This window comes from Corvus brachyrhynchos, unplaced genomic scaffold (assembly GCF_000691975.1).
Source record: "Corvus brachyrhynchos isolate BGI_N302 unplaced genomic scaffold, ASM69197v1 scaffold1, whole genome shotgun sequence".
NCBI lineage: Eukaryota > Metazoa > Chordata > Aves > Passeriformes > Corvidae > Corvus > Corvus brachyrhynchos.
Window position 1 is genome coordinate 5,941,400 of NW_008237222.1, and position 22,243 is coordinate 5,963,642.

Consider the following 22,243-nt stretch of genomic DNA (forward strand, 5'->3'; position numbering starts at 1 on the left):
TTGTGAAGTCTTCAGAAAGGAATACTCCTGATCTTTGTCTGACAGGTCTGACTTGTCTCCATGAAAAATACATGACACTACTGTGCCAGTCAGAACTGTACAAGCACACTTTCAATATTCAGGATATGCAAAATACTAACAGAAAACAAAGAGAAAAATGATGAAATTCCTGTTATTAATGCCGAGACTATTAGCTTATATTAACATATTATTCTTAAAACATCTGCCAGTCATACAAACTTGTGTTACAGAACCCTTGTGCTCTGGGGCCTCCCACACCAACAGACATTTTGCAGGTATAATGGTCAACACAGAGATCAAATTGTACCACATACACCATCATTTTTAACTGAGTGTCCCTTAAGAGTCTTCACATAGCTATGAAGACAGTTCATTCATCAGAGGAAGGAGACAAGCAGACTTATCTTTAAACAAGGTCAAGAAATATTGTTTTCACAAATGTTTTCACAATTTTTTTAAAATTTAGACTGAACAGCAACTTTCTGGTAAACTCTAGAAGATTTATGGAGAGATAAACAGGAATTTTAAAAATATCAAAACAACAATACAAGGTGAACAGACCATAACTTTATTGGAGATATACTCAGCTACAATTATTACAAAAAACTATTAAAGGTAATTGTGATCCATAAGGTGCAGATTGCAAACTTCTGCAGCATGATTACAGTATGAATGAATTACATTTTATGTCCCTTAAAGACAGCTGCAGCATGTGATGGTAAATATTTTATTGTCCATCAAATTATATTTGTTATTCTTTCTACTTGATTTTAACCATCTTTTCAGTCACACTATTTACAATAAAAAAGCCTGCAATTTCCAATTATTGTTCACAAACATTTTTCTCCCTAACTTGCTGCTGCAGTAAATTCTGAGTGCATCTACAAAGCAATTAAAGTAGTCTGTGGTTGCCATTCAAATAAAAGAGGGAAAACCCCAAGGACTTTATTGGATGAAATTTATTTTTAAGTAATGTAGTTAGCTTTGATAGAAGTTAATTTTAACTGCTAGTGGAGTATACTACAATGACCTCTAGATATTTGCTAACATAATTCATATTGAGTTACAGCTGATATTTAGATTACATTTGATGGTCATGAACTGTAGTGTTGAAAGTTTAAAATCTAATATGAAAGTAAAGAAATTGACTTCTTGAATATTAGAGCAACTGAAAAAGGATCAATGTCAGTAATTACGTACCAAAAATCAAAACGCTTCTTGCTTCACTCATGTAAAAAATACAGAGATTTCCATAAGAATGTGTTCACGGGGAACCCCATCCAAAACAAACTCAGAATACTGTCAGAGTCAAGTGCAGTATCACAGCAGACCACGATGCTATTTGTCATTTTCGGATTGCATATGCTACTGTGACTGAGATACTAAGAATTCATTTTCTGTACAGATAAATGCATAGAATATGTAGCATATGTTATGTCATATGCAGTAACATAAACCTCCTGCATTTTCCCGTTGATGGTTCTGTATTTGCTCACAAGGAGGAAAAACAAAACTCTGCAACATACATGCAAGCACAAGATCTTCAGGTATGTAAATGAATGCAGTTCCATTACTAAAATGATACTACATCAATTTGCACTAGCTGAGGATCCAGCACCTCATCCCTGGGCCACCACTGTATTCCTCCCCAGCACCGAAACTGGTTCTTGTTCAAGGTCAGTACTTGGCAGTTGCAACATAACTACTGTGTAACGAGACTTAAAAATAGTAGGCTTTTTTTTGTATGGACTTTAGCAGCATCAAGCTGAACAAACACTTCAGAAGTCACTACTGGGCACTCAATATTCAGACTGAACAGAGATTTAGTTAAGGTTGACAAATTACTAGGGGCTGTCTTCTCCCAAAAACTACATTATATGCGTTAAATGTTGGTTTGTTCAGAGATAATTACTGGAGTGTCAGTCAGAGGTCATTCTAATGTTAATTACTTCACATAACAGTAAAATGATGTAGTAGAAAAATAATAGCTTTAAAATACAATCAAGAGGTGTTACACATCTTTGTTGTATTTTTCCACATACAGTAAAAATGCCACAGACGTTACAAATGACCTATTTAAGTTGTGCAAGTAAATGACACATTGCAGGCATTAAAAACTATCTTTTTCAAAGTCATTAAATCAGAACAGCAGCAAGGCCAAACCACATTTTTCCTCTCTGTTAAGCATTTTTTCCTTGAAATGAGGTAAAGCATGGTACCAAGTGCAATGCTTATTTGTGCTACATGAACAGAACAGCGCAAAAAAAAAAAGCCATAAAAATTAAAACACAGCATAGTTAGGAGGACTGTTTAAAAGTACAGTATAACAGGACTTAGATAAAAAACCCCAAGGTTCATGCCAATTAACCCCCACACTATTTATGATGAGCCTGTGTGGCTGCTTTTGAAGATGGGCTGCAACAGTCCGCTTACACTTGTGCTTACAGCATGTCAAGTGATTTCTATCCCAACCTTCAAATGATCAGATTTAGGTCTTTAATAGCATACACTGTCCAGTATCAAAATCATATCAACTGTAGGGTAAAACACACAGATGTATAACATGGAAACTAATAAGGATTTTCTGTCTCAAAGGATAAAAAGTATTTCAATGAGGTCACACTGGAAAAAATTGTGGCATTTAAAATGCATTTAAAAACGCATCAGCAGCAGAAACTACTTTATAGTCAGCCACTACACATTTCGGATGTCCAATTCATACGCTTTATCTAGTAACAAAGTGATCATTAAACTGTTCTGAAACACAGAGTAAGTTCAGCTGATTTTCTCTGCACCCAAACACTCCATAACCACTTCACTGCTAACAATTACCTGAAACCCCTGAGAATCTATAACCTTATAACAATCAGTAAGAATTTTAGGCATTCAAAGAATAACTGAAATTTTAGTTTTTCCTAATGCAATTAAACTACTTAAGACTTTCTAGATGATCTGATTTAATCTGCTGATTGATGTCTGGCCAGAATTGTTGCCATCAGTAATCATGCATTTTCACTAAGAAACTTACAGTTCTACCACAAAGAGCGAGCTATAGCTTAAATCAGTGACTTTTTTTTTTTAGTTTTGTAAGCAGCTAATGCAAAGCAATTTACATTTAAGAATCTGGACTGCATGTTTTTATTGTTCCGTATCACCATATCATTTACACTTGCAGTTCTTATACCTCCTTGTTATATTTTCATGACTGAAGTACCAAACAAATACTAGACTTCTTTATAAGCTAGTATTTTAATTCTTGGTCTGACTCCTATAACAAGCAGCTTTCAAATTCAAGAATGGTCCTTTTCACAGACTGAAAAGTGACTGAGATAGCAAATATATGAACTTTTGAAAACTGTATTTCAGAAAAGCTTAATATCTGTCCCTTGTCACTAAGGCATTTACTTTATTTTTTTGTTAAGAAAGCAAGAGCTGACAGTTTTTGTTTTGTTTTAGTGTGCATTTGTGAGGAAAGGAATAGGGTTTAAAAGCAGGAAATACAGTATTTGTTTGTAATTTAATTCATAAGACACAGCATCAAGTTCAAACTATTGTGCTGGAAAACATTAAAACACCTTGCTCTGCTTTCTCAAACTTCAAGCATAATTAACAGGGCAAAATTGCAGCAAACCTCTACTGATATTGGTGGGAATACAAGACCCACAGCTTTTTTTAAAAGGTAAATTAAGAGGTATTATAGTTACAGTGCAAAAAATTAAAATTTCAAGCATAATACATAAACATAGCACCAAAACAGAAAAAAACCCAATGCATGCAAAAATAAAAAAGGAAAAGAAGAGAAAAAAAGAACTGAGGTATTTAAGTGAAGAGTGCCTACAAAAATCTAATTAAAGTATAGGCAAAGCCTAAAAAATAAAAGTATGATTTCCCCCCACGCTCCCAGTAGACCAATGAGCTAGTTTCTCTAAATTAAGGACCTAAATCACAGATGTATCAAAAGTACGGCAGTTATATCTCAAACATCAACTTTCATGTTATTTAACAGCACAGCTTTGGTAAATGAAATATGCATGCAACTCTGAAAAACAGTAAGAAATTTACGTGGAAATATCTCTAAGTGTAAAGGTGCTTTGTTTGTTAAATACGTAACCAATTGACTATAAAATCTGCAGCATATCTTAGGTGTGATATGTCTAAGGTTATTTTGTTAGTGACAGTTTGCACTGTGCAATTATTTGTTGCTGTTTCCAGTATTGGAACTATCTAGCTTGCAGGTTTGTGTAAAATTGGAATTTTAGCCAAAGACCATATTTCGTTTATGGTATAAAAAAAACTGTAGACCAACCACCTCCTCAGAATTGTTAAAAATAACCTAATTACATATATATGAATATAATTTCTATTATAATCCTGTAATAAGTCACAGCTATAGTAATGAGTTGTACTGTAAATATAGAGCTGTATCATTGTAAAATGCATAACAAAATGAAGGGAATGTAAAACAGTTTGTTCCAAAAAAGATCAGAAATTAAAGATTATTAATGAGGGTTTATTTATTTTTAAGGCAAGAACCTTTTTTTATGCAAGACTGTGTGGCAAAAGGAAACCGAAGTTTCACTCTACCAGTATGCCAGCCGTTTCAATTAATATCTGTCCCTAACAAATAAGTGCAATAATGATTGGGAATGCCATCTTAATGTAAGAAGATGACATGGAGAGAAAAAAAAGGAAAATAAAAAGGAGAATACTGGCACACGTAATCTTTCTTACACCCAATCATCCAGTACAGTTTATCAACTGCTTTATGACTGGCACTAGTGCACAGATTGAAGAATTTCAAGATTACTATATATAAATCTAGCAACTGCATTAGGCATAAGCTCCCTGGCCTTCTAATACTAAGCAAAGCTGTACTGACAAGAAAAGTAAACCAAAAAGACCTGACAACAATTATTCTGAACACTTGCTAAATGTCATCATTAAAGCACTCTCGTGATTAAACAAAGCAGAAGTGAGGAAAGAAGACAAGATTGTGTTTGCGCAAAAAACTATAACTACAATTAGTTCCAAAATTTTATACATGTTAAATGTTTTGTTACCTATTCCGTTATCAAACAAACTTTAAATTCTGTCTTCCAATTTGTTCCTCTCAACATCAACTTTTTTTTTTTTTAATTTGCTTTATTTGTATGGGTTTTTTTTTTTCCCCATTTCATTTATTTTTAAGAGGAGTCTCAGCTGTTTGGGACCTGAGGTTGATTTGCTTTGAGGCTTCGTAGTGCTCTTCTTGCAGCTGCAGATTTGGCAATCCTGTAGCTTCTGCCAACACCTTTAAACTTTCCCTTTCCTACAACTTCCACTGTAACTCTGACCTTTCCATCGTAAGTTCTTTCTGCGGGACTGCAAAAATATACACAAGAATTACTTACTGCCTAGGCAAGTTAATATGAAATAAGAGACCTACATTCTTTTTTCTACAGAAGTTAAAGCAGTAACATTAAACAGAAATCATTACATTTCTCAGGAAGCTGTGCAAGCAAAAATAATAAAGAACAGTGGATGATGTTAGCTGCTTAGTGCAAAAGAAATTACAAGTACTTTGTGACATTTAAAAATTCTCAGTAGTTCATGAAGCACAGCTTAGAAACATTTTCTGTCAGTGTGTATGGAAGAAAGCACATCCTTACCTAAATTTGGCTGTCTCTGGCTCCATCTCCAGCAGCTCTCGCACTGGGGAACGGGGCACATTAGCAGAAAATTTTTCTATTTGGAAAAAAAAGTGAAAAACAAAAATTAGCTTTGTTCTTTTTATAGCAGATGGCACTTAATTATTAATAATTTTCTGAAAGCTGGCAATACCTATTAGTGGCCTCATCATTGGATAGTACACTTGCCAAACCATTTCCAAAGACATTCCACTATCCATATAAATGGCACCAGCAAGGGACTCAAATATATCCCCCATGGCCTTTGGTACTTCAATGTCTTCCTCTTTTTCTTCATCTTCTTCAGATCTTCTGAGCTGTTTGCAATTAAAAAAAAAAGAAGAAGGGTGGGAGGGAGAGACAAGGGGATGGGGAAAGAGAGAAACGATTGCTTCACTTACAGTAAAACAAAGATCTTCAGAAATGTAAGCTCTTTTATATCCTATATCCTGTGCTGCTTCCTCTAAGTTTTTAATTGACAGCTTTCCACAGCAAAATTGTTGTTTTATTCCCCAGTGAAACCAAGCTGCTGGTTACATCATTTTTCAAATATGGAAAAAAAATTCCAAACACCACTGTGTACAAGGAACTTTTATGCTTTGTGAATTCTTTCTGTGATAATTCTGTAGGATTTCACCGTGGGTCTGTTTTTTCCAATCAGAACCAGGCTTCTATCAGTTAATACTAGAAAGCTACCCATAACAAAGGAAGAGTTCACACATGATGTATCTCCCAAAAAGAGACACCTAAAATCTTTAAGTCCAGTCTCTGGATGAAAGTTGCATGTACCTCTCCTTACCTTATTTAGCCCTGAAGACAAGCACAAAACAAGCACTAGTAACATAAGACATTAATAACTGAAAAATGATACCACCAGACTGAGCTAACGGGCACATTTAGGTATTTAGGTGCAGCAGGCAGTGTTTTCTTCTATGCTACCAATTTAAGACAATAGCCTATTTTCATTATCATAAATGAACTTTCAGTGTATGTCTTAAAGGTCTTGAGCTAATCTAATCCTTTTACTAAAATACTTTAAACACATGTAATATACATTGCCCTAACTACAAACAAAGTAACTTGGAAACAAAGGTTTTGACCGTTATGCTACTCTGCCTAAAGAGAAATAAGTTTCTGTCAGTCTTCTCCCCCAGCAGCTACTCTCTCACTCCATTTGGGGTTTAAAATCCAATTCAGTCCTCTTAAGAGTGACCATAATACTTCATAAACGTGTTCCACCCAATATTTCTACCTGAAATAAATCAAACAAGTAGTCAGACCTGATGTATACAGCAATCCAAATGGGAATTTTGACGTTAAAAACCAAGTTCAACTGTTTTGAATAGTGTACTTCATACCAAGTGTAAACTGAAGCACTTTCGCATTATACTGAAATAACAGAAGAGGAGAGAAACTACGAGCTATAAGGTAAGGGACAGATGTTTCATGAGTGAGATTTGAAAAAACAGAAGAGCAGATGACGTGGAGACACACATGGAAACCAGTCCAGCTGGCATGAACTGCAGAAACAAAGACTCTCACATTAAGTGATGAAATAAGAGTTTCAGTAATTCAGTGCCAGACCAAGATAGGGAGCAGGCGTAGGGAGAGTGAAACAAGGATTTTATTTGAAACAGCTATCACACAATTTGGTTTCAACTTTGGTAAAAGTTTCTTTTTGCATACTAGGAAAAACTGAACAAAGTAAAAAATACCACTAAAAGCTCTTAAAGTAAGTTCCCAGTCTTTTCACTCATATTGTAGAGAAAACAAGAGAGATAAGAGCTTGATCCTCTAATGTAAAGTAATTTATATTATCTCAATTTCAGTGACAAATTTCTTTTTCAATCTTTACGGAATTTTTCCCATAAAACATGGTTTTCACTCTGCAACAGAGTGCAAGGGCTGTAAGCACATATATATGACTGAAGTATTTTGATTCCTAAAGTTTTAAATTGTCTACTGGAAAGAAAGATTACTAAATACAAAAATAACATGCTTATTTAGTGCTGGCATATTGTCAGACAGAATATTTTTTAAGAGACTGGTCAGTTTTTCAGAAGACAAATTATTACGGACATCTGTTGGGTAACACTTTTAAAGAAGGAAAATGAGAAGTCTATCTCTTCCAGATCCTGACTAGAATTTTACTCACAAGGCCCTTGGTCCCAGAGATGTCCTAACCAGCTTATGTAAATGAATTACTTTTACCACATTCTCCAGAAAATAGAGGTTCATTATCATCAGCTTTCCTGCACAGCACAAGAGATGACCTGTGTTTGCAGGTCTTCAGTGAAACTATTTTTCAAGTGGCTTACTTGAAAGATGCATACAATGTTTCCGTGGCTAGCAGACATAAAGCCTTTAGGAGAATGTCAGACATACTTGATTAAAGAGCAGTAACATCTCCTCCAGTAAAAATTGTAAGAAAGAAAGCAGAAATCTCTTGTCAGTGTACTACATTTAATCGTCCCAGCATTGTGCCAAGGTAGCTTTGTTCACGGTGTTGTATGGATACCTTACCCTGAGTCAGCACTATGTGATTTGGCAACTTTTCATCACAATTTTATGTTGCAATAGTGCTTCCTATCAGCTGGTGAAAGCACCAAGCTAAATGCGTATGTCTGTGTCCCACATTGTTCTAACATCACAAGAGCAAGACAACTACTAAAATCAAGGGCCACAGAGAAACCTAGAGGCAAATTGCTTTCAAATTAATTAATTTCTGTAAGTTCTAATTGATTTTATACTTCCTGAAGGCTGTATTTTACTTTGCATATTGCATCCTTCATTACTGGGAGCCTGCTTCTTTGGCTGCTGTGTGCATAAAACATTACAAAAATGCTAAGAAATCCAGTGACATGCTTCAAATCATATACTGAACACATTTCTTCTACTTCCACTAACCTCAGAATCCATTCCTTGCATTTCATTCTTTTCCATTTGAAACTGCACAAAGTCATCAATAACATGAAACAGTTCAGGAGAGACAGCTTTGAAGTACTTGTGGTAGTCATACTTTACAGCTAATGATGCAAAAATGGTATTATTGACTAGAGCAGATCGTAGGTCAGTAAGAACTCCTGGAGAGTGTTGCCGTGGGTCTTCATAAAGGTGCTTGGTTATGAGGTAGTCCAAAATTGCATCTCCCAGGAATTCTAAGCGCTGGTAACAATCTTAAAGCATTGGAAATAAAAGAATGTACAACAACACAATTAAGTTTAACACACACATTCTTTCCAGGCTTTCTGGATAAGAAGTTTGGTACACTGCCATGTAAATTCCACAAACTAACCAATGCTCAGGGAAGACAATCTGTTTTTTAAAAGAAGTATCCTTGTGTTTAAAGAAACTGCTGATGAATTACTAAAAAAAAAAGAAATCAAGAAAAACAAGACCTGTATCTAGTAATAAAGCCAATATTGAACAAAATGTTAATTTGCCAGGCTAGAAAAACAGCTGTGTTTATAATCAATTAATACTTTTACTCAAGATCTTCACGTGCTGAGAAACACCAAAAAGTAAAATTAAGAGATTCTGCCAGCAGGCTGATCTGAAAACTGTAACAATTAAAACTTAAAAAAAAAAAAAAAAAGTAAAAACAATACAAAAATCAATGTATTAAGATCAGGGGAACACAAAATCTGAGTTTTTTGTCTGATTTGCCACATGTTAAGATACTTTTAACAAAGACCCCTATTTAGAATATGTCTTTTAAACTGGAAATTAAAATTGTCAAGCCTTTGCTTTTTTTGACAATTGACAGGGGCCACAGGAAGAGAGAGCTAAGAACATCTATTTTTAGAATACAAACAAAAGCAAAAACTCTCCTGAATGCAAATAGGGGTAGGTAGGTTGAGAAGGAAGAAGACAAACTACTACAGAAGTTACCATGAGAGTGAAATGACTAGCACTAAGTTGCTTTTATAGCAGCCGAACCTAAGACACTGCCAGATCTCAACTGCTAGCTACTCCTTAAAAAGTTACAGGTAACAGCTGTTCACAGTTGTCTCACTTGGTATAAAAAAAATGAAATCACAAGTTTTCCTACAGTTTCAACAATGTAATTTCAACCAGACACTATGCCTCAAGGTTTCTGGTAGTGTATACAGATATTTATGTATGTATAAAAATGAAGGAATCATCTACCTTCAATACATTTTGTGAAATATTTGTAAAAAGTAAATACACATGTGGGTAATATCACCTACAATGAAAAACCAAAGGAGTGCTTCTGTGTTTTGTCAGAACTGTTTCCCAATGTAGCAGCATTTCAGAATTACTTATTTCTTTAATGAAAGCAGAGCTTTCTCACTCCTCGGAATAAGGGACCAATTCACTATGGGGAAAAATTCAGACTGCTGACTGCAAAGAAATTTGCCAATCACTACAAATAGGGTTGGAATTTTACCATGGCTTGCTTCTGATTGCATATTATTGTAGGAAAATATGCAAAGTTTTAGAATGAACAAATATTACATTAATTAGTATAAGCAAGAGCAATTTAAAGACCACAGAAACACAAATGTCTACTGCCGTAAAATCTTTTATGAGATCATGTACAGAAACATTAAACGTTAATCTGAAACTAATATTTAGTCTGATTTAGTCAATTACTTCAAACTCTGACTTCAAATATTTACTCAATAAAATGCCTAGACTTAAATTAAGACTTTGAATTCACAGCTTCAAAGGGAAGTCTCCCCATTCTGCAATCCTATAGATTATTCAACTAATAAAAGCTGTAGTCTACAGTTCATCCTGAGAAGTACAAAGTGTAACATTCTTGGGATTCAATTACAGAACAAATTTGCTAAATATATTTGCAAAATACGACTGCTATTTCCTGAAGTATATGGCAATTTTCCAAAGTTCTACAAGAACTCATTTCCATTAAATGAGGCTCCAATGTCAGTCATATACAGCTGGTGATAGGACATTTATCATAGATGCTGTTTCTTGAAACTTGGTGAGGCCTCAGTAAATATATTCGATCTGCATGAAGTCAAAATATGAATAACCACCGAGATACAAATTGAGCAAGTATCCCCCTCTAAATAGCAAGCAAAATACTGTTTTTTAAGATATTGTATGCCAAGACTATTCTAACATGCAATGTCTAAAAAAAGTCTATATATATATGGGAACACAAGATACTACTTCTCTTGCTTTTGCAATATGGGGAAAAAACTATAGAGCTTTTTGAAAACAACTTACCAGTAATGGTATTATAATGGTAAGAGGCATGAGTAAATGCCTGAAGAAGATAAGCCTTGTTCTTAAAACTGTAATTTATTTTCTTCTCAAAGTTTTCAAAACCAGAAATAAGGTGATTTAGGGTTTTTTCAGCATCTGGGTGATCAAACATACACCTTGGTGGAATCTTCAAACAGCCATACTCCAGGTCTTTACACAGAGAAGGCTCTGAATTAGCTACAGAAGCAGAAACAGAATTTGGTGAAAGGTTTTTCTGCTCACTGTTAGAGTTCTCTCCGGTAGCACACGAAGTGCCTTCCCAATCAGTCTTTTTAATTACAGGGAGCACCTTCAGCCCCAATGAACACAGGAAAAGCTGAGCAGCTCTTTCACCACAGCTGGTCAGATAGCAGCCCAACAGGGCTTCCACACAGTCTGCAATGCTCTTGTCAGCAATACACTGCTCCGTATGCAAGTCATAGGAGATTGACTGTTTTCCTGCATCAACACCACAGTTTTCTTCTGATGGATTCCAGAAGCCCACTACAAAATCATCTTCTTCAACAGCCTTGCTAGGATCCAGATAGCACATAGCATCCCAAGAGCTATAGTCAAAATCATCAAAATCTGATGAACACTGAACATTACCCATGGATGACTTTTTGGGTGCTTTCCATTCATAGTTTGAATCAGTGGTTGAAAAGTGTGAGAGTGAAATTTTCTTCACAAAAGCCCCTGATCCCATTAACATATTATCAATGAATTTGATATGCTCCTGATCATACTCCAGAAAATCATCTTCAAAGTCTGTTTCTTCCTTGGGCAACCTCCACATTAGGTCTTCATTCTCTTCATCATCATTATAATCATCAAGTTTACCATTAGCCAACATGTTTTCCTTTGTCTATGAAAGAACACAAAAAAATGGTGCTGAAGAGGGAAATGAGACACTTTTACTTCAGAAAGATTAGAAAAGCAGGATTTGAGAAGTGTCTGCTAATAATAAGACTGATTTTTTTATGTTCCTAAATAATTACATTGTCCGATCAGACGCACAGTACAACCTCAACTTACACTAGCGTTCCAAGACTAGAATAATTGTCCTGGAACACAAACTCTCCGTTACTAACCTACAATAGCATGTGTTCTACACATAACACATGCTGCATTTCACAGGAACCTGTGCTTGTGCTTGAATGTGATGCACACACAATGAACTTTATATCCACTGAACATTATATACTTGCACAGCGAAGTAAACAATAGAAAATTCTAAATTAACAAATTTTAGAGAAGTACAAGAAAGTTCCGGGTCCATCCTTCTCTCTAGCTGCTAAATAAGACTATTACAAATGTTGAATAAATGCAATTTTGAAGATTCTTTCTACACCTTTTTACATGGAAAACTCATTAGGTGGGGGTTTTTTTCAGTCTTTTTTTTTTTTTTTTTAACAGGCTATGCTTCTAGCCCTAACTAATAAAAGGCAAAATTGTCACCAATTTTCTAATACTTACATACACATCCACAACAGCAAAATTAACGATGTCTCATGTCTTTTCCCTGCTCATATTGAACAAATTGGTACGGACTGACATAAATTACAAAGTGAACACAAATATTCCCAAATTATATAATGCTTTACAATTTGCCATGGCTCCTATCCAGGAAAGCACTTAAACATATTAGCTAAATGCACTAGTAGTCTTCCTAACATCAAAAGGACTATTAACAGGCTCAACACAGCAACACTGATGTCAGCGGGAATTCTGCCACTGAATTTGATAGGAGCAAGATCAGATTCAAAGCACTTTCCTGGACTGGGTCCTGAAAGCCAACAACATTTTGAATCAAGTGAAATAGCCTTTATCTGCCCTGAACCTATGTATGTCATATTGTAGGGCTCAGTCACTAAATCTTGCAAATCTGTGAACCAGATGCTACCATGGGGGACTCTTCCCTTTGGGCAAAATGCACACCCATCCAGAGGTGTGGATGGGGGGCAGCCATAAGGGGCTCTAGGCAGCACTTAAAAACTCTCTAAGGATCAAACAGATCTCAGTGTTCCTCATCGGGATGGACCAGGCTTAGTCAAGTTTAGTAACGAGAGGAGAGGAAAAAAAAGTGGCTATGGAAGTTCTTAGTTTAGACAATCTGCTGAAAGAATTTCTACTGCTGTAATTACCCATCTCACTCACACACAGAAGGGACTTCTGTAACTTAAATTAATCAGAAAGAGATATCAAAACTGGATTTAAGGCAGTTATTTTGTATACCTGTAGTAATATAATACTTAAGATTAATTTAATCAGTCCCAACAAAGGCAAGTACTGCTTTTTTTCTTGATACATACCACCTGTCACATTTACAACTGAAAAAAACTGTCTGAATGAGGCATGTCTATATGAATGCTCCAAAACAGATTTTGGCATCTGTTTTTACAAAGATGTAACAAAATAAAAATTTTTACTGTAATTTCATTCACAAGTTTCTTAAAAAAAATTTTAAGTAGCAGGACAGCTACATGAACTCTTCTAATATTGTCTGTACATTACTTCTTGTACACTAGAAAAAAACCTCTAAGGGATACGGATGAGCAGTGGCTAAAGAAGACAGCCATTCTGACAATTGGTTTTTTTGTCATTAGAATTTAAAAAATTAATCAACGATGAACCCCAGAAGAAAGAATTTTTCTTAAATAATACCCGACTAATTTTCAAGAAGTTATTGCAAAGAAATAATAAAAGGCGAAGAAAAACACACGTTAAGTGCTTTTTTTCATGCTTTCTTGAAGATTAGCCATTTGATAAAATGAATGAAGAAAGATTCTTCCCTTAACAAAGCTTAATAAATAATAACATTTGACTACAATCTTTTAGCAATTATTTGTCATAATGAGATTTCTATTTTCAGTTATAGACCATCAGCCCATGGATGGAGAATGAAATTTACATCCAAGGAAACAAAATACCTACTTGGCATAACCTCCCCCCCACTACTATTTAGTTGCATTACTCTCAGCATTTTGGTCTGAAACTGTGTGTTTTATTTACAAATAAACAGTGACTATCAAAGAGGAAGAGGCCACTGAAAAGTTGTGGAAAACTGAAACATCTTAAAAACCAACAATTAGCTCCAGTCCCAAACATACTATCTCATTTGCCAGAAAGGTATAGCAGGAGTCTTTTTTAAATGAAATCTTGGCACAATACAGAACCACAATAATCAGGTTGTTTTATTCTGCAATAAACATTTACTTGCACAGTACATCCACCTAAGAGTCCTCTCATGTGCCCTCTGGTGGTTCTACAGTCTGAGTGTGGTCTCCAGAACGGAAAAAAGAAAGATGTCCCTCCACCTCCTTCCCCTGAACTCCAAACCAGTCTGAAACACTTCAAGGTCATGTTACTGACTGCTGCGATCGCTGGTATTTCTGAACATGCCCTTCTACTCCCAGCATGTCAGAAAATAGTGTGAACCTTTCCTCACTAAGATATGTCATTGTGAAGCATTTGGTGGTAAGACTGAGGGTGTCAGACAGCGAGAGCGCCTAAGCCAGCACTGTATTTTACATGAGGAGCAGCTCTCAGTCATACCCATGGTGTAGCTACCAGCCATCAATATCAAACATTTTCTCAAGCCAGTTCTACTCTTCAATCTGCCTCAGCACTATGAAAAACATAAACTCTTTTTCATTTATTCCATAAAGGCGAACTCGTTCTTTATTACAAAGCAGAGAGTGTTCTGCCTGAACATATTACAGCTAAAGCAGTGATGATAATACCATTTAAAACTTCCAACAGAAACTTCTGAAAAACTCCTGGGAGCAGGCTAACTGTCAGCAGAAAAGCTTTTCTTCTCTGCTTCTCCATTAATATATACACTCATTACTGGATGATGTGCAAAAAATTTCCTTACTTCAGGTTCTGGTTAGAATCAGTCTTCTTCTCATTTTCTTACAGAGAAGTTTTAGAAAGAAAAAAAATATACAGATTTACCTTTTTTTTTCCTGAAAACAGCAAAATAACTGGGGTAGTGGGATGAGATAGGGGTGAAAGAATACAGACACACAAGTAACTACTTGTCAACACAGTTAAATAAATTCATACCATTTCATCTTTCTCCCACTTGTCAGTGTTGCTCTTGTCCTGATTTACTATGTAACCAGGAGGAAGCCAATTGACTGGGGGATCAAAAATCGACACCACCATGCGACTCGGCAGTCCTTTCTTTTTTCCAAGGCGATACAAGTTACAGTTGCTGACCTTGAAGAAGAATATTCTGATAAACCTCTGGACATACATTTACACAAATAGGCTAAAATGCAAAAGGAGCAAAAAATGTTATGTGTCAAGCTGGATCTTGTTCTATTATGCATTTTCTCCAGTTCTCAAAAGGGAGTTCAGCTTTTGTAATACAGTAGAACCAACTCAAAGCAAGATACCCATCTTCCCTTTTTTTATTTTGAGGCCAAGCATATTAGGTGTGACTGTTTCAGTTAAAGAAATCTAATACATTACATTCTCCTCGCAAAACAAACGGATTGCTACTCTTAAAATTACTATTGTAAATAGAACCTGTACAAGTGTCATTTATTACCAGTATAAATAATCATCATTCAGACTACATTTGGAATGAAAAGTTCTTATTTATAGGTAGACTGACCTAAACCTCAGCAGTAGACAGTGTTAAAACAGTTCCGTATAACACCTACTGAGTCATAATCCAGATGTTATTTTGATAGCCTCTAAAATCACTTTAAGTATTTTAAAGGGAAGGGAAAAAAGCATTCTCAGATACAAATGTATTTCCTTTTCAACTATCAACTACTGATCTTTTTTTCTCCTTTTAAACGCATTTCACGTTTTAAAGTCTTGAAATTTGAACTTGAATATTCAATCACTTCTTTTATTTGAACAGTGCAACTTATTTAGCCCTCCTTGTTTTCCAAGATTAAACTATACAATCATTTCATTTTCAGAGTGATGCATTTTATTAGAGGTAGACAATGAATGCCTTGGCACTTAATTGAAGTTATCACATCATGTGGAAGAAAAAAACAAAACAAACAAAAGTTTTCACATGACTGATTATTCTAGCAGCAGCAGAACTGAAGACTCTGCTCCCTACTGTTAACATTTACTGTAAAATACTTTCACAAGTTTTGTTGCAACAGTTCTGTAAGATTTTTTTGTTGTTTCATTTTTAAGTAAGATGCTAAAAATTGCAAGGGAAGTATCTTCTTGAGGAAACAAAGGAAAGATCAAGTAAAGGTGCAACCTAAAGCTCTGTGCTGAGAACTCAATCTGTCCTTCATTCAAGCATTCCCGTTAAAGAGCTTCTACTCAATACAGCTCTAGAGTTCAGTGCACCAAATGCTCTCACCAGCCCAGAACTTTTAGTTCTATTCCATCTCATCTTTTCTTAGGTTCGTAATCAGCTGGTTTAGATGTCAAATTGAACTGCAGAAAACAGTTTTAATCAATCACAGTTATGGCAACATTAAGCCCACAGTCCCGTATTTTTATTACTAATATGCATGATACTCAATGTATAATGAACAAAGCTGTGGAATTAAATCAACCTGTTTCCATTCAACCTTCCAGCAAAAAATTCATATATATGGCTTGTTACAGCATGCTTTTTACACAGTATGACTAGATTGTTAGTACTCACTTTTTTGCTTCTCATGTATGATAGGCGTCCCTCGTGAGCATCAGGGTAAGTGCAAAACAAGTATGTAGTGATGGCATGCTTTAAAAATGAATCGCCAAGCATTTCTAGCCGCTCCAGGTTAAACCCATCACTAGCATTTGAAAGAGTCAAAGCTTGAAGAATGAGACCAGGATTAGGACCGAGAGTTTTTGAGGAGTACCCACTGCAAGGGCTCTTTTCAGAATCTGCTCTGTCTTTTGAAAGATTAATAGCTTTTGAAGTACTGGTGGTCACTGCCATCTTGGGGCATCCATCTGAGGTAGATCTGTTAGCATTTCCATCAAGGTATTTATTACTCGGTAGAGTACATTCATTGCTGGGCTTGGGCTGGTTCTCACTGTTGTATAAATTCTGAATGGGATATGAGGTAGTTGGTTGTACAGGTATTTCCTGCCTGCAGTAATCCAGCTGATTTCCTTGGCAAAAGTCTCTGTTAACTAAATCACAATTGCCATTGGCAAGATTTTTATTATAGGAAACACCATTAATTGCTGCAAGTTCTACCGAGACATCAATTTGGAGTTTACTGGGTGACTCATTGAGCAATGTTCTGTAACTCACAGACATTTGGTCATGGTTTTCTGCAGAAGAGGTTCTATTAGCACCTTGATGTGCAGCATTTTCAGGGACTACAATTGTGCTGTGCTTACAGTAATTTTCATTCTCTACTACAGAGGAGTTAGGAAGAGAGATGAAGGACTTGCTGTCAATAGACTTCTTCCATCCAAAGTCCAAGTTAGGATATCTGTCAAGATACACATGAGGTTTGTTACCAAAAAATATTAGCACAGAACGAGAAGACTCTACGTGCACATACACGTTTTAAAAGAGCCACAGCTTTCTGAAAAGTACAGTGACTGCAACATGTAAGTTCACCACTCACAATCAAGTATTTTTAAACTGTGTTTCCCTGAGAAGTGACATGAGTTAAACAAGAGTTACCAGTTTTGTAATTCATGCAGTAATAGTTAAGTTTCCACCTTTTAAGTCAGATATCATATTGAAAAATACCTATTGAAAAAAATACATGCCTGAAATCTGCAGGAAGTGATTTAACCCCTACACCAGCATCAGTGGCTGTCTGAGCTCTTAGTTCCTCTGCTGTCAAAAGGCAGTGCAGGCGGTAAAGTATGCTGGGAAGGCAAACTGCTTTTCTCCACAATGATGCTGGAATAGGATGTATAGCACAGAGCTCAGGAACCAGTATCTGGGAGAGGAGGGGGAAAGAAAAGAATTTTCCTTGTAAAGGTAGCCACCAAATCACTATTAAGAGAGTCCACTTGAACTAGATGCTTCTGTTTTACCTGTTTATTCTGCAAACTTTCCCACTTTGCTTTCCTCTTCTCAGCACTGCTTAGTGGAAGTGCTTTTCCCTTCTGATTCAAATGGCGAGGAGTCAAAAGATTAAGTCTAAAAACCATGTGAAAATACTGTGATGTAAGTACATAATTAATGAATAGAACTTGCTACCCTCAGCTTTCTACAGTTTCTTAGTATTCAATGCACTGTGAAGTGGCAGCACCATTACCTCTAGGAAAAAATGGACACAATTTATAGTTCTTGTTACACAAGCACCTCTCTAGAAAAAAAACAGTAATTATTTTTGGAAGATACAAGCCCTCAGCTTTACCCCATATTTTAAAGAAAAAAAAGGCACTTTAATGTCAAACTACAAACATCAGACACAACTATGACTGTTGTTACCTTGAAGATGTGTGGTCCACATCCAGCAGTGGCTGGTTAAGATTGGTAAGGTCAAGATTGTACTTTGTTTTATAATATTCTGCAAAAGTTTCATATTCAGGGGAAGGGAATTTACTGAGTGGAGTAAGATCAGTGTATACATCAGCTACGTAGAATCGATGAGGCTGATCAAAATTTCGATATCTAAAAAAAAAATAATATTTTGGCATTACAGTAAAGCTTTTGTTAAGTTCTTCATGTTCTAACATGGTCAGGAGATAAACAGTTAAATAGTGCACTTGAGATTTTTGGTTTATGAGGGTTTTTTTTGTTGTAGAAATCATTTATCTAGCTAACTCAAATGCTGAATGAGAAACGTGCTTTAAGACAAAGATGAATAAAGTCAATCTACAATCTGTGAAATTCCCTCTACAAGATAAACATTTAAATTAAATGGAGGACTTAGGGTCTTCCGTATGTAATAGAAAATAAAGCTCTGTACAACAGTAGTGCTACAAATGACAATTTCTTAATTCAAAACACCTAACAATTAAGTTTGATAATTTGGCTTTTTAGCATCCAGTCTCCTACGTGGTATTCTACATCAGTAGAAACTGAGTTCCTCTGTATACAAAGATTGTACTACCTCATGTCTAGACTGGCATTTTAACCAAGTCATCCTCCAGATCAAGTTAAAATACAAAACCTCAAATATACAGCAAGATGAATTCACAAGCCTTTCAAGGACAGTGACATTCTTGTATTACAGGCAGAATATTAAATTTGAAACCAGACTGCTACAACATCTTTATTGTGGCTACCGAGGCTCATTGGAAACTATGGTGATAAACATGCCCAGAAGATAATAATAATGATAAAAAAAATCATGAAATCAATATTCAACAATTAGATTTGCATATTATTTCATATTTGGATATGCTGCATCATTTTAGTTTCTACTGAAATATCTAAATAGAAACTCTAAACAAGTAGTATCTCTAAACAAAATTTAAACATAATTAATGAGATTTTCAGCTTCTTTAAAAAAAAAATAAAGTCTGAGGCCAAAAAACAAAGTTTAAACCTACACTTATTCTCACTATATATTCAGCAAGTACCATTGTTTACAATATACTAGGTATAACACAAGCCAGTTAATCCATAGGGAATAATTAAGCCTCCACAAAGCCCAACAGTTCTGGAGAACTTTTGCATATCCAGTACCTAAAATGCATACCACTCAATATAAAGATTCTATTAAATGGTCTTTATCACTTGTAATTTTCCCATCTACCAACATGATACCTTCCTTTAGAGGCCCTTGGTGTGTATAAGCAGTAACCAGAGAACAGGACTCCCATGCAATCTTCCAAACTAAAACTGGTTTTAGTAGGCCACTTCTTGATGAAGTTGCAGTGTTTAATCAGAATACTACGTAAGTTTTCTGGTGAGCTCTACTATTCCCTATAAAAAGGTAATGAATCTTGGGATACCTAAATACTTAAATCCTATTAATATAAGATTACCTATTGATTAAAAAAAATCCTTGAATTATTTGAAACACAACCAGATACCTTCAGACTAACAGCATACAGTTCTTAAAAAGCAATTCTGCTGCAGATACTAACATGCCCTTATTCAAGTTTGTATAAATACAATAGGTACATACCTAAACTATGTAGAGTACTCACCGTGGAATGATAACTGCATCCTGGTAATCTTCTAACTTGAAAATAAAAGGCATTTCTTTTGTATACTGTGTACTGGGAATGCCTGTACGTGCCTCAGATTTCTCAATGTCTTCCATAAACTTAAAGTCAATGTCCAAAGTGCTGGAGTCATCAACTTAAAAAGGAAAACGCATAACTCAGTTTTCTAGGCTGAACTTTTCTGAGAAGTTGTAAATTACAAAAGTTTTGTTCTTACCAACATTAAGAGGTAGAACACAATAGGCTGAATCAGCTTCTGTAGGCTTGAACTCTAGTGCAGGTTTCTCAAGACGAAGAATATGTGAAAAAATGTACTGGTGGAGTCGTGTTATCAGCTCAAGCATTTGCAGAGACAGAGTAAAACCAGATTTCTTAAGCTCAATAGATATTGTAACCTCTCCCGAGCGAGTATACACAGGAAAGTGAGGAATCTAAGCAAGAACAAAACCAAAAGAAATCACAAAAGAAAATCCAAAGTGGGATTCCTCTACAGAGTACTGTCTGTTTAGTTCAGATATTGAGGTAATGCTTGCCTAGCCCTACAGCAAATTGGATCAAATAGGACCAGAATTTTGAACTGTGATGGCATTCAATTACAAATGAGACTCTGAAAGTTAAAGAATGACTGATCTGGCTTTTTTAATAGATCTCCTTGTGTTTTACAGCTCTTGTCTTTATGAAAACTAAGTAGAAAATGAAGTGTTTTCTCCTATGAAGGAAGAAATGTGAAAACCAGCAATATTCCTGAAATGTTTTCTTATGTGGACAACAGAAAATACAATTTGAAAAAAATCTTCCTCAGCTGAGTCTCACCAACAGAAAATGCCTATTAAAAATTTTCCGAGGCAAGAGGTGCCAATTTCAATTAACATGGCCTACTTCTCCTGCTGCTGCTGCAGACTAGGAATGCTGAGAGGACTTGTTACCCTAGCTTTTGTATAGATAAGGTAGTGCAGTGCAGGCCACCTCTGTAGCTGGTATGTCTACTCCTATCATACCTCATACAAGGAGGAGGGACATCTTGAATTTGCCAGCGCAAAATACTAAATTTCTAACCCAAAAGTTTGGCAAAAATAGAATAGATTGTCCCATCCCTGAAGACAGAAAATGAAGTGGTGACTTGACTGGATGGACAGTGTTGCTTATTTTCTGGAGGTTACTTGATAAAAGTATCATTTATAGTCACTTCCAACTGTTCAGTCTGGGGGTGGGGAGTAAGTGGATAACAGGTTGTAAGGCATGCAGAATAAGGAAAGGAAATAGATTCCTTACTTGAGGTATAGGTTTGGCTGTCAATATGCCAAAACATCTTGTTGTATCCTCAGGAGGATATAGCTTTCGTCTTCTGAAGTTGAGCTCGTCAGGTAGAGGAGTCGTTAATACCATTCCTATTACATACAAGTAACAGGGCTGATCAGGTTTGGGATAACTATCCCTCAAACACTCTGGAATCTGAAAAAAATCAAAAAAAGAAAAAACATTTACATGATAAACATCAGCAAAATTCACCTAATTATTATTCTTTGAACAAGTCCTCTTACGTTTATTTGGAAACACATTGCTAAAAACAAGGAACAAAAAAAAATTAATTCAGGCTCAAGTAGTGTTTTCCTTTTCAAGCAAAAATATTTGACCAGTAGCCTGGCATGAGATTTCCTTCATCTTCAGTAGGTGAGCTGGGGGACGGAGGGTGGCTTTTCATAAGAAGATTTACCAAAATTCTAAAGTAGACTTACTAATAACCTGTCCTATGGGTCCACTAAAGTTCCTGTAACTTTTCCAGTACATTCTGGAGCTCAAATGTCTGCCCTCAAAGTTGAAGATGCCTCTTCACGCAGAATCATTCCCTCAAATAAAGGTGTATTTGTGGTGGGTGCTTTTGGATATGCCCAGCCTCAAAAGATTGCTAAGGTAAGGTGCTGGTTGCTGGGGAAGGAGAAAGCAATTGGAACTCTAATAGTTTTGGGACACTTCCCTACAAATCTATTAGGACTGGACCTCCCAAAGGACGAAAGGTGTGGACTGATGAAGAAGGTAAAATACGGACTTTTGGGAAAGAAACTCACCATCTATGCCTACTAGGTGCTGCCTCAAATCTTCCTCCCTCCCCTCCCTTCTAACCAATATCAAGCCTTATCCCTTACCCTTGGGAGCAAGCACAGATCACCCCAGTTACTGACTACTTGAAGAAAAGGGTAGTGATTCCAGCACATTCTCCCTATAACACTCCAGGCATGGCCAGTTCACCAAACAAA

The 22,243-nt window shown here is 35.8% G+C and overlaps 1 protein-coding gene across 2 annotated transcripts in view; it reads right to left on the reverse strand.

Moving 5' to 3' along the window:
* Positions 1-568: 568 nt before the first annotated feature.
* The window catches only part of DICER1 (dicer 1, ribonuclease III), a 66,562-nt gene continuing 44,887 nt past the window's right edge, over positions 569-22,243 (reverse strand). Inside the window, exons 17-29 of one of the 2 annotated variants that reach the window (XM_008629735.2) lie at positions 21,261-21,440; positions 20,206-20,419; positions 19,971-20,124; positions 18,301-18,483; positions 17,901-18,006; positions 17,628-17,803; positions 16,558-17,341; positions 14,991-15,146; positions 10,905-11,787; positions 8,595-8,863; positions 5,842-6,004; positions 5,670-5,745; positions 569-5,382 (exon numbers count right to left, since the gene is read on the reverse strand). In XM_008629735.2, the coding sequence (XP_008627957.1) occupies positions 5,217-5,382; positions 5,670-5,745; positions 5,842-6,004; positions 8,595-8,863; positions 10,905-11,787; positions 14,991-15,146; positions 16,558-17,341; positions 17,628-17,803; positions 17,901-18,006; positions 18,301-18,483; positions 19,971-20,124; positions 20,206-20,419; positions 21,261-21,440 (3,510 nt within the window). In that variant the 3' untranslated portion in view covers positions 569-5,216. The remainder of the gene's footprint in view (positions 5,383-5,669; positions 5,746-5,841; positions 6,005-8,594; positions 8,864-10,904; positions 11,788-14,990; positions 15,147-16,557; positions 17,342-17,627; positions 17,804-17,900; positions 18,007-18,300; positions 18,484-19,970; positions 20,125-20,205; positions 20,420-21,260; positions 21,441-22,243) is intronic. The other variant, XM_008629736.2, reaches the window with a different exon arrangement.